This window comes from Physeter macrocephalus, chromosome 5 (assembly GCF_002837175.3).
Source record: "Physeter macrocephalus isolate SW-GA chromosome 5, ASM283717v5, whole genome shotgun sequence".
NCBI classification, from domain to species: Eukaryota; Metazoa; Chordata; class Mammalia; order Artiodactyla; family Physeteridae; genus Physeter; species Physeter macrocephalus.
In genome coordinates this window covers 6336464-6352624 of record NC_041218.1, presented here as the reverse complement: position 1 = coordinate 6352624, position 16161 = coordinate 6336464, and the positions used below count along the sequence as shown (strand labels likewise).

Here is a 16161-nt window from a genome sequence, read left to right as displayed (position 1 = left end):
CACCTGCCCTGAGCCACACATCTGCTAGGGCAGGGGGTAGGGGGGGATGTGAAGAGGGTGTGCTGGGTTGAATAATGTCCCGCAAATTCTTGTCCGTCCTGGAACCTCAGAATGCGCCCTTATTTAGAAATAAGGTCATTGCAGGGCTTCCCTGGTGGCGCGGTGGTTGGGAGTCCGCGTGCCGATGCAGGGGACGCGGGTTCGTGCCCCGATCCGGGAGGATCCCGCATGCCGCGGAGCGGCTGGGCCCGTGAGCCATGGCCGCTGAGCCTGCGCGTCCGGAGCCTGTGCTCGTCCGTCCTGGAACCTCAGAATGCGCCCTTATTTAGAAATAAGGTCATTGCAGGGCTTCCCTGGTGGCGCGGTGGTTGGGAGTCCGCGTGCCGATGCAGGGGACGCGGGTTCGTGCCCCGATCCGGGAGGATCCCGCATGCCGCGGAGCGGCTGGGCCCGTGAGCCATGGCCGCTGAGCCCGCGCGTCCGGAGCCCGTGCTCCGCAACGGGAGAGGCCACAACAGTGAGAGGCCCGCGTAACGCGAAAAAATAAAATAAAATAAAATAAAAAATAAAAAAATAAACAGAGCCCCAGGCCTTGAGAAGCTGGCAGTCCTGAGGGCCAGCTCCTTCTGAATCCTGCAGGACTCCCAGTCGGGCACAAATCCTGTGGCACTTATTCTGTGCTACCCCGTAATATTTTTATCTATGAACATTTTTTGTACTCCTTCAAATAAAAAAGTGAAATGCGCACTTGTACACCCTCCCTCCCTGCCTGCACAAGAGTAAGTGGTGGCCTCACCATCCTTCATCCTCCAGGAGCGAGCCCTGCAGTGGTACCTGCTCCCGAGGCTGTTTCTACCCTGCGATGCAACTACCTTGTGCCCACGTCCTGGGGTTGGCGCTCCAGAATGACTGTATCATCGCATCCCCTCCCTCAAGCACATTTCCCTACATCTCTGCCAACACTTGGCGTCATCCAGCTTTCTCATTTCTGCCAGAAATGGGTATAAAATTTTAACTCATTGCTGAAGAATTTGCACTGTTCTAACAACCACTACGTTTGGGCACCTTTTCACATGGCCTTGAGCCCTTTAGGTTTCCCCTTCTGTAAGTTACCTTGAGATTCTTCCCTCACGTTTCCGTTGGGATGACATCCTCTTTCTGGCTGATTTTTTAGGAGTTTTGTGTGTGTTTCTAGACATTAGTCCCTCTCGATATTTTTTTTAAAACAGCTTTCTTGAGATATCATTCTCTTACTACACAATTCACCCATAAAGTAAATAATTTGATGGATTTTAGCATACTCACAGATATATACAACCCTCACCACAGTCAATTTTAGAACATTTTCATCAGTTCAAAAAGAAACCCCACATCCATTTGGTATCACCACCTACACAACCTCCCCTCCTCAGCCTGAAGCAACGACTAATCTACTTTCTGTCCCTACAGATTTGCCTATTCTGGATTCTTAATCTAAATGGAATCATATAATAGGTGGTCTTTCTTAACTGGCCTCTTTCATTTCACATGTTTTTAAGATTCATTCATACTGTAGCCTGTATCAGTACTTCATTTCTTTTTAATGCCAAATAGCATTCCATTGTGTGGATATATCACATTTTGTTTATCCATTCATCAGCTGATGGACATCGGGCTGTTTCCACCTTTTGGCCGTTGTGAATAACGCCGCTACGAACATCCATATACAAGTTTCTGTGTGGGCATATGTTTTCATTTCTCATTCACCTAGCAGTGGAATTTCTGGACATATGGTAACTCTATGTTTAATCATTTGAGAAACTGCCAGCCTGTTTTCCAAAGTGGCTGCACCATTTGCATTCCCGTGAACTCTGTATAGGGTTCTGATTTCTCCAAATTGCAAACAAGTATCAGGTTGATTAATCGTTTTCCCCTTCCTTCATCTAGCTGCCGGTAAATACTGAAATGACTTGCAGTGCAAGAAGCAGGAAGATAATGATGAGAAAGACAGAAGCCATGTAATAATAAAGGAATAAGCCATCAAGAATTGGTGAGCAAGGGAAAAATGACCTCTTGGTTCTCCCAAGCCACACAATGTTCCTGACTATTCTTTCCCTTTGACCAAGAGCATCCTCCCTGCCCATTTTTGCCCTTGCCGTCTAACTAAGCCACTCTAGTACTATTTCCCCTCCTGGCACCGGTACCTGCCCCACCCCACCCGCACTTCCCTTTCCCTTTTTCCTTCTCTGGGCCGCAGCCTCAGCCATCCTGATAGACTTTCTTCCCAGCCAACTCCTCCCTCCTTCCTGAATCCTGTCAGGGTCTCAGAGATGGCTAATGTGACTTCTTCTGGAGTCTCAGCTCAGTGGCTTCTCTCTCCCAAACTATTCTGTCTCTGATTCTCCATTTACACATGGGTTAAGTGCTCTGTTTTTGGTTTTGGTGTCAGTCTCTACCAGCTTCTGCCTTTGTCCGTATATCTGCTTCAGGTGAGACTACTGGCTAGGAAATTTCTCCTTGTCCTTATCTCTGGCCTCTGAAACTCATCGCCTACTTTAATGGACCTTGGCACAGCACAGATCATAACAGAGAAAACACAGACAACTCTTGTGAAAGTTGTCCCTGCAGCAGGAGGATGATAGGGAAGCAGATCTAGGGCACAGGTGTTGTTGGGGAAAACAGAAGTGAACCCAGCTGCTAAAGTGGTGAAGGACTGGGCAGTTTCCAAACTTGGGTACTTGGGGTAACAGGCGCCTTTTGGGCTGCAGCAGCCAGAGCCCCATGCACTTCCTTGTACCACTCCCTTTGCCCATTGTGGAGCCTCCGGAGCTGTAGGTCACCCCCTTGGTCAGCACATGCCTCACCCTGTCCCTCCCTCCAGGGCGGGACCAATAGAGCCATAAAGTTCAAGGAGTCAGAGACAAAGTCTGGCAGCAGAGGTGAGCCCAGAGCAGAGCACACAGGTATGTACTGATGGGATATTCAGGGAGAGTCAAGCAGGGGTTGGCTGGGAAGGAGGGAAGCAAGGGAAGATGGACATGGAGTTAGGGGTCAAGAGAAACAAAGACACAAGACGGAGGGGCAAGAGCCCAGCAGGTGTCACTCCAGGGCACAAGCTGCCCGGGGGCAAGATGGGAAATGTGCAGTGAGGAGGTGGCTGCTGTTCTTTGGGTGCTGGAGATGAGCAGCGGGGAGGAGAGGAGAGGGTGTGTTTCACATCTCCCAGCATGGAGGTCTCACTGGCCACTAAGTTCACCCTTCTCCCATGGCTTCATTGCCATTGTCCACCTCACCCACTGCCCATTTGGACATTGGACAAGAGGATGGTACTGGGAAAAGGAAAGGTTAAAGGAATAGCCAAATTCAGGTTAAAGGACCACAGGTCTCTTCCTCATCTCCCTCCTTAGCAGAGCAGAAAGCAATTTGGGGATAAGAAGTGTTGATGAAAATTCAGTTAACTACCAAGTTAAGAAGAAAAAAGGAGAATTTCATTCAAGTCAAACTGAGGATTAGAACTCAGGGAGCAGATTCTCAGAAAGCTGTGAGAGCTGTTCTGCCAGTTATAAGTTGAAGGCACAGTCATATACATTTTCAAGACAAAAGGATCATACATCAAAATGACATATTGATATTTTACATAAAGTTCACCAAGGATGCATAGTCCAGGTAAGCATATATAGAGCAGGCAGCAAGTCACCATGACCCCCTGCAGAGCTGGGAAAGAACACTATTCTTTTAAGCAGTTACATTGCTAGCATCAGAAGAAAGGGAAATAATTGATCTTTACGGTCCAGCAGGCACTCCCATCTTTGAGGAGCTCTGGTTAATGTGTAATGCAGATGCACACTGCATATTAAGGAGGGAAGGAGGGAGGCCCAAACAAACACAGAGAGAAAATTCTATGTTTAATTTTTTCTTGTCCTACCTTAAAATGTAAATTTTATTTCATTATTTCCCCCCTTTGATCATTAATCTTTCAATAGAAAGCATTAGGTGATCAAATATTTGGTCCCCCAATGCCAGGATGGTTGCTTATCTGTTCTGGATCCACCATGTCCCCCAATGCCCTGTCTTAACAGCCCAGTTCTTTCTTTCCTTTAAGGGGATTAGGCTAGTAGAATGCTTGGCATGGACTGATAGTCAACTCTGGGTTGTCCAATAAGAATTATGCCAATTTTACTCTGTATGTGAATTGTGCATGCCCACTATTTTATATAGAGCTATAGATATGATCAGTAGTTTCAAGTCACTTAGACATCAGTATTTTAGGTGGAGTTTTGAATATACATCGAGAGGCACAAGAGATTATTACTCTATAAATGATATAGAACACAATCAATATGGCCAACAACAATAACAAAGTCAGAAGCACAGATTTAAGCTATGAATCCCCAGAACTGAACCATTTATTCAAGATTTCATTTAGACTAGAAAAGGAATTCCCCAGTGCAGAAATCTTACTTCTTCTTTTTTAAAAAAAAAAAATTTATTTATTTATTTATGGCTGTGTTGGGTCTTCGTTTCTGTGCGAGGGCTTTCTCTAGCTGTGGCAAGCGGGGGCCACTCTTCATTGCGGTGTGCAGGCCTCTCACTATCGCAGCCTCTCTTGTTGCGGAGCACAGGCTCCAGATTCGCAGGCTCAGTAGTTGTGGCTCACAGGCCCAGTTGCTCCGCGGCATGTGGGATCTTCGGCTCGAACCCGTGCCCCCTGCATTGGCAGGCAGATTCTCAACCACCGCGCCACCAGGGAAGCCCCAGAAATCTTATTTCTTATGTGAATCATTAGATGGTTATATTAGAGGACTCATCTGGTATGAAAGCACAACGTTGTCTGGATTATAGCATAAGTTTTCCCCTGCAAAGCAGTTTTAAAAATCAAGTGCCATTTGATTTTTCAGCATCACTTTCTCATCATAGAAACTTCAGAACTGAGTAAACTAATTGAATGTAGTAAACCAATATGGAGGTATATGCCAATGGGGAGACTTTTTATAGATTATAGAAACATCTGAAAAGTCAGTGACAAAAATAATGTGGGGTTATCTCGGCCTTGTGTTGACTTAGGAATTGGATTACAAATCCAACAGCAGCTAAATCGCCCCTAGTAACTATATTTTGTGACCGTGTTACTAAAGAGTTTTCTTCCTACCCTAAACTTTGGGGCAAAAACATAGCTAGAAATAAAACAATAACTTTTAATTTTGATAGACAGGCTTTTGGTAAACAGTACAATTGAACTGGTGGGATGGGTCTTACAGGCCTGGTTTCGACTCTTGGATCAGTTGTTTGCTACTGTTGGCATCTTCTCATCCTAGCTTGGTGATGCCTGCCTTAGTTGAAGCCAGGTGACAGAAAACAGGGATCAAAGTCCGTTCAAATGGAGGCGTCTTTTTACGATGAGAGGTGTGAGTCCATGAATTAGTGTCTTCAGTTTGGCTGTGCATGGATTAGCTAATAATATTGATACTTGATAAGGTTCTTCCCATCATGGCTGCAAAGAATCTTTTATCTGATGTCCTTTCCAATAAATAAAATCTCTAGGTGGTAATCCATGATCCTTTTCATCTCCTGGGAGCTTGCCGTAAAAGTAGTTACCAATTTTTTTAATTGTCTCAATAAGTCCCTGTCAATAATATAATATATTTCCTCTGCACCACTATGGATGAAATTTTCCAAAATACTGTTTTCCCCATAAAAACCTTTTTTCAGACGCCCAACGGGTTAAAGAATGTACATGTTGGAGTAATAGCCATTGGACTTCAATAGACACTATAGGTTTCATTTTGTTTTATCAGGTCTAAACCATATGTATGTGGAGGGGTCAAAATTCCCCCTTTTTGTGGCCATATCTGTTTCTCTCCTTTAGCGGTGATTTCTTGAGCCTGTACAAAGAAATCTTTTATTGAGTTAGCAGGGTTAACAGACAGCAGTGGACATTCTGGAGGCTGGACAGGACAAATATTTAAAGCTTCCCATTTGGCTGCAGCATCAGCAAGCTGATTTCCTTTAGCTTCTGCAGTGTCCGATTTGGAATGCCGTGTTGTTTTAATAATTGCTAACTGTTTTGGCAGTTGTATAATGATTAATAACTCTTCAACCTGTTTTCTATTTTTTTATAAGTTGTCCTGAAGAGGTTTAAAACCTCACTGTTTTCATAGCATTCCAAAGTTGTATGCCACTCCAAAAGCATAGCAACTGTCAGTATAAATATTTGTTACCTGGGCTTAGCTAGTTGACAAGCTAGAGATAAGGCAATTAATTTGGCTTGTTGTGCTGACTTTGTTTCTGGTAAAAAAAAGTTTTCAATTATGTCCATTGTGGACGTTATTGCATACCTGGCTCGGTAATGTCCCGTTCATCCCATAAGTAGGACCCATCTATAAATTAAATTAGGTCAGCTTTATCAATAGCAGCTTCTTATAAGTCATTCCTGGGAGCAAGAAGATAATCTGTTAACAAGATACGGTCATGGTTGTTTTCTTCCTGTGCTTCTGGAAGCAAAGTTGCAAGGTTAATGCTATTACATCAAACCAAGGTAGCGTTAGGAGAAGAAAGCAACAACTTCATAAGAAGTTAGCTGGCTTACAGAATTGTGCTGAGTGTGGTGAGCGTTTAAAAGAGACTCAGCTGAGTGTATGACATAACTAGTTAAAGGAGACCCTATTACTATTTCTTCCGTAGCCTTACGAGAGCGCTGTTTCCGAAATAACCCTCATACCAGGTGAAAGTCCTTTTGCTACCGAGTTTAACTTAGTTTTGGAGCGTAAAGAAGTCATCTACAGGCATTTTTGTAAAAGCATCAGGTTAAGAGAATAACTGTCTATAAATGACAAAAGACTTAAAAAGCATGGTTAGAGACCTGATTACAATGCAGTTGTCAAGGACACTTGGCTATTTCTGTGACATACAACATTTTAGGATAATAACTAGAATTATGACTTATACCAGGACATTTCAAATTTTAGGAACTTCATTTAATTTCTAGAACTTTTATATTAATAATATTTACCAATAAAATATAGCATAAGAAGATTTATTGTTACTCATTTGACAATGTTTCCCTTGTAATTTAATACACCATATAAGCCTAATTATTTTAATATCTCTCTCTGAGATGTTCAGGGGCCCTCTGAAGCATCCTGAAGTTAGCTAGAAGTCAAAAGAACTTCATTTAGAATTTGATTTGAGAAAAGTTTGTCAAAGATATCAAAAGGTTTTAAGTGTTTGGTCAAGTAGGATCGCAAGTAACTGTGAAACAATACTTATTCACATAACCAAAATGACAATAAAAGATTTCAAAGGCAAGGGCAGAAAGTTACTGGTAAAGAAACATTACAATCTGCTATCAAAAGCAGACCAATATTTCAAAAAAAAAAACCTTGTTTCCTCACAACAGAGAAAAAAACAAGTTCTAGTTTTACATCATTTCACCCTTAATATTAAAATTCATTTAATTAAATGAAATCTAATCTTAGCCTTGACCATGCATAAAACTCTTTTCTCAAGATTCCCTTTTTACGATTCCCTTTTTAAAATTAATTTCCAGAAATAAATTCCATTTCATAGTACAATCTTTCAATAAAGCACAAAATATATTTATTATTAGTTTCAAGCATATTTAGTCTCTGTAATAAGCGGTCAAGAGTAGGTAAACATAGACTTCTTTCGCAATGAATGTTTCAGTATTTATCTTATTAAAAATAATCTAGACATGCAATGAATTTCCATCATTTAATTTAATTTAGCAGAACTTTGAAGTTTCAGGTTGCCAAAAATCTGGAGAATTTGTCTTAGGTAGACATACCATAAAACATATTATTCTTAGAGAGTTCACCCAAAAGCTCTTATCCCATTCACCTCTCTTTTTTTAACTTATGAAATTATCATCATACCCTTAATTATCTCGCTACAAATTTTGTAACCTAGATAATATGAGCTTACTGATTTCCAGTAAACCTAGGTACAATAAAAGCATCGTACGTAATGTTGATGATTCTAAGGACATGTCTGTATTAACTAAACCATCAATTTAAACTTGTTTTTACTCATTAAAAATTAATCCTAGATCACGTGATCCTTCAAAAAAAATTGGGCTAGTTTAAGTTACATTTAGAAATATATGAATTGTAAGCACTTACTTTTGAGTCAAATAGAGCTCTTTTACAAATTAATTTTGATAACACCTTCTGGAGGTAGGGCCATATCATATTTATAACATACACACAGACATACATATATCCAGACAGGCACAGACAGAGATATCATAATTTTCCTGCTTGAAAAACATCTTTCCCTTTTTCTTCTTCCTTTCAGTTTTAAGTTCTACTAATTGAGCTGAGGCTGTAGTCTCAGGTGATCTGAGCTGTGTTTACCTTTCAAGGACACAGTAAGAGTTATAACCTCAAGCATTCTTCTAGGAATACTTTTATTCTCTTGGGGTCAGAATTTCGAAAAGGTGTTTTATCAAGGTGGCTTTCTCTAGAATGTCAACAAAGCTCCATCCTGGCCATTTAAGAGTTAAGATAAGTGCCTGCAAACATTGGCTTTGTTCCGTTTGTACACGAAGTCAGCCAGAGTTCCGGTGAGTGGCTGCCGGTCTGGGAGCCGTTCGGCCTTTGAGGCACGGTTTCTCATCATTCCGTAGCCTAATTCAGATATGGTCTGAAGCAGTTTCTGCGGGCAGCGTGTTGGACGGAATGTGGGCCGCGTCTGAGTCCACCTCCCCAAGGAGTTACCCCCGCGTCAGTTTGACTCTCTTAGTTGTCTTGGCTCCTCTCTCTGACAATCTAGACCTGCCGTGGGTGCTTGGGGCACTAGATGATCAGCCTTTGTTACGCCTCCCCTGCAAGCAGAATTTATTTAATGCCTGCAGTGGGACCCTCTGTGAGATCACTACACGTCACAAGGGCTGATCCCCGGACATGTCCTCTAGGTTCTCAGGGGCCTGAGAACACCTTGTGGCCAGAAGGAGCAGGTGTTCCTTTTTCTTTGGAGCCGAGCAGGCTTAGTCTTCATTTCACTAGCAAACAGTTTGTTCAGACCATACGTACATAATCTTTCCAATTTAAGCCAAATGTTAAAAAAGGACAACCGACCAGTTCACTCCGAAGTTCCCCGTAGGTCCCTGGCTAGCAAATGTACTCGTACTCCCTTAGGATCCGAGTCTCAAGAAAAACAGCTCCAGGAAAATTCAAGACGTCATTGAAAGCAATGACGTCCAGATATCGGGAGAACTCACCAAAGCACCTGAAGAATACCAAGAAGCGGGTGGGGCTCAAAGCACCTGTGCTGGTACCAAGCTCCAGTTCAGTGTAGACTCCAGTTGTCCTCTGGTGGGTGTCTCTGATGTCCTGCCAACTACACCAAGAAAATTCATTTAACTATCAAGTTAAGAAGAAAAAAAAGGGAATTTTATTTGAGCCAAACTGAGGATTATAACCTGGGAAGCAGATTCTCAAAAAGCTCTGAGAACTGTTCCACCCGTTAGAAGTTGAAGGCACTGTCATATACATTTTCAAGACAAAAGGATCTTTCATCAAAATGACATACTGGTATTTTACATAAAGTTCACCAAGGATGCATAGCCCAGCTAAGCACATACAGAGCAGGCAGCCAGTCACCATGACCCCCTGCAGAGCCGGGAAAGAACACTATTCTTCTAACTTCTTCTTCTAAGAAGTTACATTGCTATCTTCAGAAGAGAGAAAAAAAAAATTATTCTTTACCGTCCTGCAGGCATTCCCATCTCTGAGGGGCTCTGGTTAATGTGTAATGCAGATGTACATTACACATGAGGGAGGGAGGCCCAAACAAACACAGAGACAGAATTTTATGTTTAATTTTTTCTTGTCCTGCCTTAAAATATAAATTTTATTTCATCAGACATTATTTAAAAATGGCAGTCTTGGACTCTAAAAGACAGGGAGGGACTTAAATGCGTATTACTGAGTCAAAGAGGCTAGTCTGAAAAGACTGCATCCTGTATGATCCTGACGGCATGACATTCTGCAAAAGGCAAAACTATGGAGCCAGTGAAAAGATCAGTGGTTGCCAGGATTTGCAGGGGAAGGAAGAGGAGAAGGATGACTAGTTGAAGTAGAGAGGATTTTGAGCAGTGAAACTGCTCCGTATGGTACCATAATGATGGATGCTTGTCATTACACATTTGTCAAAACCCATAGAATGTACAACACCAAGAGTGAACCCTAATGTAAGCTATGGACTTTGGGTGATAATGATGTGTCATTGTAGGTTCACAGTGATACATTGGAACAAACGTATCACTCAGGTGGGGGAAGTTGATAGTGGCAAAGCTACGCGGAGGGTGGTGGGGGTGGGGGTGGGGGGGTGGGGGGTGGGGTGGGGAGCTATATGGGATCTCTGTACATTTCTCTCAGTTTTGCTGTGAACCTAGAACGTCTCTCAATAAAGTATAGTTTAAAAAAAAAAAAGACGCTCGAGCAAAATTTAATAGTAGAACAGGAGCTCACCACATACCCTTCTGCTGGCTCTGATTCACCTAGCAGCCCCTACAGCACCCGCACCCCTTCAGGCTGGAGAGAAGATCACGTGAGTCCTTGGTCCTTCCCACCAGTGCAGGGTGGGCGGGGCGGGTAGGGAACAAGGTGAGGAACCAGAGGGGAGGGGATCCTCCCCTCAAAATGGAAGGGGAAAGAGCATCTCCCTGAATTGCCCCTGGGATGACGGCTCCCTGAGTGCCCTCCTCATGGCCTTGGCCTTGGATGGCCGCAACCGGAGGGCCCCACCGGAGGGGCTAAAGAAGCCTGGGCAGGGCCAGCAGCCCGTCCTCCACCTCACCTGGGTAGGCGCAGGTCTGTAGCCTAACCAGTCAAACCTCTCTACGGGGCTCAGAAGGTTAAATATTCTGGCATCAGAGAGTATATCCTCATGGTTAACTTTAAAAAGAAGAGTGGCTCGCATTTCCTGAGCACTTCCCAGGAGGCAGGCTTTGTTCTGAACACTGTATCCTTATTGTCCAACTGATTTTTCCATTTATTTCCATTTCACCGTTGGGTGAATGGAGGCCCAGAGAGTTTAAGCAAGGAGCCCAAGGTCACACAGCTGTTCCCAATGGTGAGATGTACCAGCACTCGAAATCTGGCAGCCTGGCTCCAGAGCCAAATCTTTGAACTTCTACACTAAATTTCACATTTTATCTACATAAAAAATATCATGTTGTATCAAAAATGCGGTTTTGCCGTCAATACCCATGGCACAATAAGCATTTTGTGGCATTTGAGGGACACTGTGGATCTCTGAGTGACCTAAAGCTGGAGAGATAAGAGCTGCCCTGCAGACATAACGCACAGAGAAGGGGAAAAGGAGTTTGCACAAGTAAGAAAGTCCACGGGACTAGAAGAGGTTTACGGACCAGGGAGGAGAGAGCAGAATTAAGATCGATGGACAGCAGAGACCAGGGCAGCTGGGGGCTGCGTGGCTCCCCTGCTGCCACCGAGGGCTGCCTCGAGCTGGGCGGGGACGCGCCAGGAAGTGAGGGGAAAACACGAGGCCGAGGGACATCGCAGTCCAAGACCCGACCTGGTGGAAACCCATTTCCTCCCATAAAACTAAGTTCGTCTATTCCACTGCATTCCAGACCATGCGGCGGAAGACCCCGGCCCTCGGCTGGGCGGGTGCTGCCATCCTGGTGCTACAGACGTTGGCCGCGGCAGAGGGCCCCCCACGGACCCCCGGCAACAAGGGCAGGGTGTTTGCGGACCTGAGCGCCCAAGAGCTGAAGGCCGCGCACAGCTTCCTTTGGTCCCAGAAGGAGCTGAGGCTGCAGCCATCCGGCACATTGACCATGGCCAAGAACTCCGTGTTCCTCATTGAGATGTCGCTGCCCAAGAAGCAACACGTGCTGAAATTTCTGGATAAAGGCCACCGGGCTCCCGTTCGGGAAGCACGCGCTGTCATCTTCTTCGGAGCCCAGGAGCACCCCAACATCACTGAGTTTGTTGTGGGACCACTGCCCAGGCCCCATTACATGCGACACCTGCCCCCCAAGCCCCGGCACCAGGCCTCCTGGGCCTCCAGGCCCGTCTCCAAGGCAGAGTATACCCTCCTGAGCCACACCCTGGAGGAGGCCAGCAAGCCCCTGCACCAGTTTTTCCGTCGCACCACGGGCTTCACGTTCGGAAACTGCCAGGAGCGGTGCCTGACGTTCACAGATGTGGCGCCCCGTGGCTTGGCCTCCGGCCAGCGCCGCTCTTGGTTCATCTTGCAGCGCCATATGAAAGGCTACTTCTTGCACCCCACTGGGCTGGAGCTCCTGGTGGATCATGCAAGCACGAACCACCAAGACTGGACGGTGGAGCAGGTCTGGTACAACGGGAAGTTCTACCGCAGCCCCGCAGAGCTGGCTCAGAAGTATGACGACGGAGAGGTGGATGCGGTAGTCCTGGAAGACCCGCTCGCCAAGGGCAAGGATGGAGAGAGCCTACCAGAGGCAGCCCTCTTCTCCTTCTACCAGCCACGTGGCGACTTCGCCATCACCATGAACGGCCCCCGCCTGGTGCAGCCCGAGGGCCCCCGCTACAGACTGGAGGGCAACGCCGTGCTCTACGGGGGCTGGAGCTTCGCCTTCCGGCTGCGCTCGTCCTCGGGGCTGCAGGTCCTGGACGTGCACTTCGGAGGTGAGCGTATAGCCTACGAGGTGAGCGTGCAGGAGGCCGTGGCGCTGTACGGAGGACACACACCCGCGGGCATGCAGACCAAGTACATGGACGTCGGCTGGGGCTTGGGCAGCTTCACTCATGAGCTGGCCCCCGGCGTCGACTGCCCGGAGACGGCCACCTTCCTGGACGCCCTCCACTACTACGACACCGACGGTCCTGTCCTCTACCCCCGAGCCCTCTGTCTCTTTGAGATGCCTACGGGCGTGCCCATCCGGCGGCACTTTAACGCCAACTTCAGCGACGGCTTCAACTTCTACGCGGGCCTCAAGGGCCAGGCGCTGGTGCTGAGGACCACTTCGACGGTCTACAATTACGACTATATCTGGGACTTCATCTTCTACCCCAATGGGGTGATGGAGGCCAAGATGCACGCCACCGGCTATGTCCACGCCACCTTCTACACCCCCGAGGGGCTGCGCCGTGGGACCCGCCTGCACACACACCTGATTGGCAACGTGCACACCCACCTAGTGCATTACCGCGTTGACCTGGACGTGGCAGGTAGGACTCGGGCTCGGAACCACCCTCCGGGCCAAATGTTCGCCTCCGAGCAATAACTTACACTCATGCGAGATGGTGCCTAGACTCCCCCTGGAAGCGCAATACAAGGACAGTTTACCCAGCCTGCATGCGTGGAACCTGCAGTGCTAGAAATCTGTGTGCCCCTGCAAACTGGTGAACGTGAATAGGGCCAGCTGTTCCCCTGGGGTTGCATTGACCCCCTAGGGGGACGGACCGGATAGAAAGGTGTGCACGGGGAGGGGGAGGTGATAATGCCGAGGAGTATAAGAAATGTCGCTGCCTGGTGCTCTGAGTGGATGCGGTGACATCGGGAATACTCCTCGTGTCTCTTGAGTTGGTGTCACCTTAAAAGATGACATGGGCGTAATGACAGGATTTGGCCCGGCATCAAATCACATGCTAGAGGAGCCCCCCATGACCAGTTGGGCAGCTTCTTCTCACTCCGCCCCTCTCGCCCCTGGGCCCAGAGGGCACTGACATAGTCTCTTGCCCTGGGGAGAGGCCAGCTGCCCTTTGCTGGGGCCAAGGCCTCAGCAAACAGACACAGAGCTCTGCTCTCAAGAGGAACCGTCCAGAATCACAGTGGAATCCCTGCAGCTGCCGTGCCCGACTCTGAGCTGTCTTCTAGCTCCTGGGTCCCTTCCCTCCTCCGCGCCTGGCTCAGTGCCAGACGCCCCTGACATCCTCTTCACGCCCTTGGTTTGTTGTTGGGTGTGGTCGGGAAGGAGGGCCCAGGGCGGATGAGGACGCTTCGGGGCAGGGCGCCTGATTCTCCTCCTTCCCTGCACACACTCAGGCACCAAGAATAGCTTCCAGAGCCTGCAGATGAAGCTAGAAAACATCACCAACCCCTGGAGCCCGAGACACCGCCTGGTCCAGCCGACTCTCCAGGAGGTGAGGTACTCCCGGGAGCGCCAGGCGGCCTTCCGCTTCCGACAGACTCTGCCCAAGTACCTGCTCTTTACCAGCCCCGAGGAGAACCCCTGGGGCCACAAACGCAGCTACCGACTGCAGATCCACTCCATGGCCGACCAAGTGCTGCCCCCGGGCTGGCAGGAGGAGAGGGCCGTCACCTGGGCCAGGTGAGGGCGGCCCGGGAGGGCTGGAGGCGCCTCTCAGTGTCCCTGTGTCCGCGTGTGCCTGTCCGTGAGATTCTGAGTCTATGCCGTGGTGTATCTGGGCGCGCGTGTGTGTGCGCGCGCACACGTGTACTTTCTTGGTCCTGTGGCTCTGGGCTTGGGGAGGGGAAGTACGGAGCCCCTGGGGAGCCCTGGAGCCTCTGTCGACGGTGCGTCCGGCTGGCCCCCAGGGGATGAGCCCGCGTCTGGGGGAAGGCAGTAACCTTCCCCCATCATTGACCCTGAAGATGTTCCCGGGGAGGGGCTGGAGGCTACCTTCTTCTGTGCCCGGACAGGTATCCCCTGGCAGTGACAAAGTACCGGGAGTCTGAGCTATGTAGCAGCAGTATCTACAACCAGAACGACCCCTGGGACCCACCTGTGGTCTTTGAGGAGTTTCTTCACAACAATGAGAACATAGAAGATGAGGTACCCGCTCTGCCCTCTTCCAGCCCCACCCCGAGACCAGATCCCCGCTCAGTCCCAAGATCTGTGCCCGGTCCCAGGATGGTGAGGGCCGGCTCGCTGCTTGGAGAGCGAGCTCGGTGGTCACTGGATCTGCCCCTTCCTCGAACATGGGGCCTAGGGGGGTTGCCCACCCCTTCCCCCCTGAGCAACCTCAGCACCGCCCACCCCCTCTCCCGCAGGACCTGGTGGCCTGGGTCACAGTGGGTTTCCTGCACATTCCCCACTCCGAGGACGTCCCCAACACGGCCACGCCCGGGAACTCCGTGGGCTTCCTGCTCCGGCCCTTCAACTTCTTCCCAGAGGACCCGTCCCTGGCGTCCAGAGACCTCGTGGTCGTGTGGCCTCTGGAAAACGGCTCCACCTATGTCCAGCGCTGGATCCCTGAGGAGGACGGGGGCTGCTTGATGCCTCCCCCTTTTAGCTACAATGGAACCTACAGGCCTGTGTGAAGGCCCCCTCCCCCCACTAGCTCCCACCTGAAGCCCGACTGCCCCCCCTACCCCAGGCACCGAGAGTAAACCCCTCAGGGCTCAGCTCCTATGCTGCTTCCTGCAGAAGGCATAGCAGATGAGGCCATACACCAGGCCGGGCGTGTGGGACACACACAGATGAGAGACACTAGGCCTTGGCCTCCACCCCAGAGAAGACCTCCATCACTAAGGCAGGGACCCTCACTGAAATACTAGGTTGACCTATCAGATCAGTTTCGAGAATCTGAGGCTGACGGCTCCCTCTCGGGGGTCTGTGGGGGACCCTTCTGGGTGGCTGATAGGCATATGCAAAGTAGTGCAACCACAGGAGGATGCTACAGAAAAATCGAGCACAATTGCCAACACCTTTACCCTTTGACACACTGACCCAATTTCTCGGAGTTATCCTGGAGATCTACCTACAAACGCAGGAAAAATAGATGTACACAGTAATTCACTGCAGTACTGTTTGTCCTGGCAAAGTCTGGAAACGCCCCAAATATCCTTCTACAGGAGAGAGCCTATAGATCTGAATAAACTACGGAGTGTCCACCCAGTGCAATTTTAGGTGATTGTAAAAGAAACGAATGAACAGGGACATTCTCTATACTGATGCGGAAAGATCTTCAGGATACACTAAGTAAGAAAATAGGTATAGAACAATATATAGATAGCGTGCTAATCTTCGTGTAAGAGAGGAATATATGTATTCATAAAATCCCTAGGGGCTTCCCTGGTGGCGCAGTGGTTGAGAGTCCGCCTGCCGACGCAGGGGACACGGGTTGGTGCCCCGGTCCGGGAGGATCCCACGTGCCGCGGAGCGGCTGGGCCCGTGAGCCATGGCCGCTGGGCCTGCGCGTCCGGAGACTGTGCTCCGCAACGGAAGAGGCCCCAACAGTGAGAGGC

General features: G+C 48.4%; 1 protein-coding gene and 1 long non-coding RNA gene across 2 annotated transcripts in view; one reads left to right on the top strand and one right to left on the bottom strand.

Moving 5' to 3' along the window:
- Nucleotides 1-9295: 9295 nt before the first annotated feature.
- Nucleotides 9296-16161, bottom strand: part of LOC114486263 (uncharacterized) — an 8417-nt gene continuing 1551 nt past the window's right edge. Inside the window, exon 3 of the long non-coding RNA XR_003679688.2 lies at nucleotides 9296-9336. This is a non-coding gene — a long non-coding RNA (uncharacterized lncRNA). The remainder of the gene's footprint in view (nucleotides 9337-16161) is intronic.
- Nucleotides 11600-15234, top strand: AOC1 (amine oxidase copper containing 1). The gene is made up of 4 exons (XM_007126652.2): nucleotides 11600-13178; nucleotides 13996-14281; nucleotides 14614-14746; nucleotides 14965-15234. Exons 1-4 carry the CDS (start codon nucleotides 11600-11602, stop codon nucleotides 15232-15234), a joined length of 2268 nt encoding a protein of 755 aa, XP_007126714.2.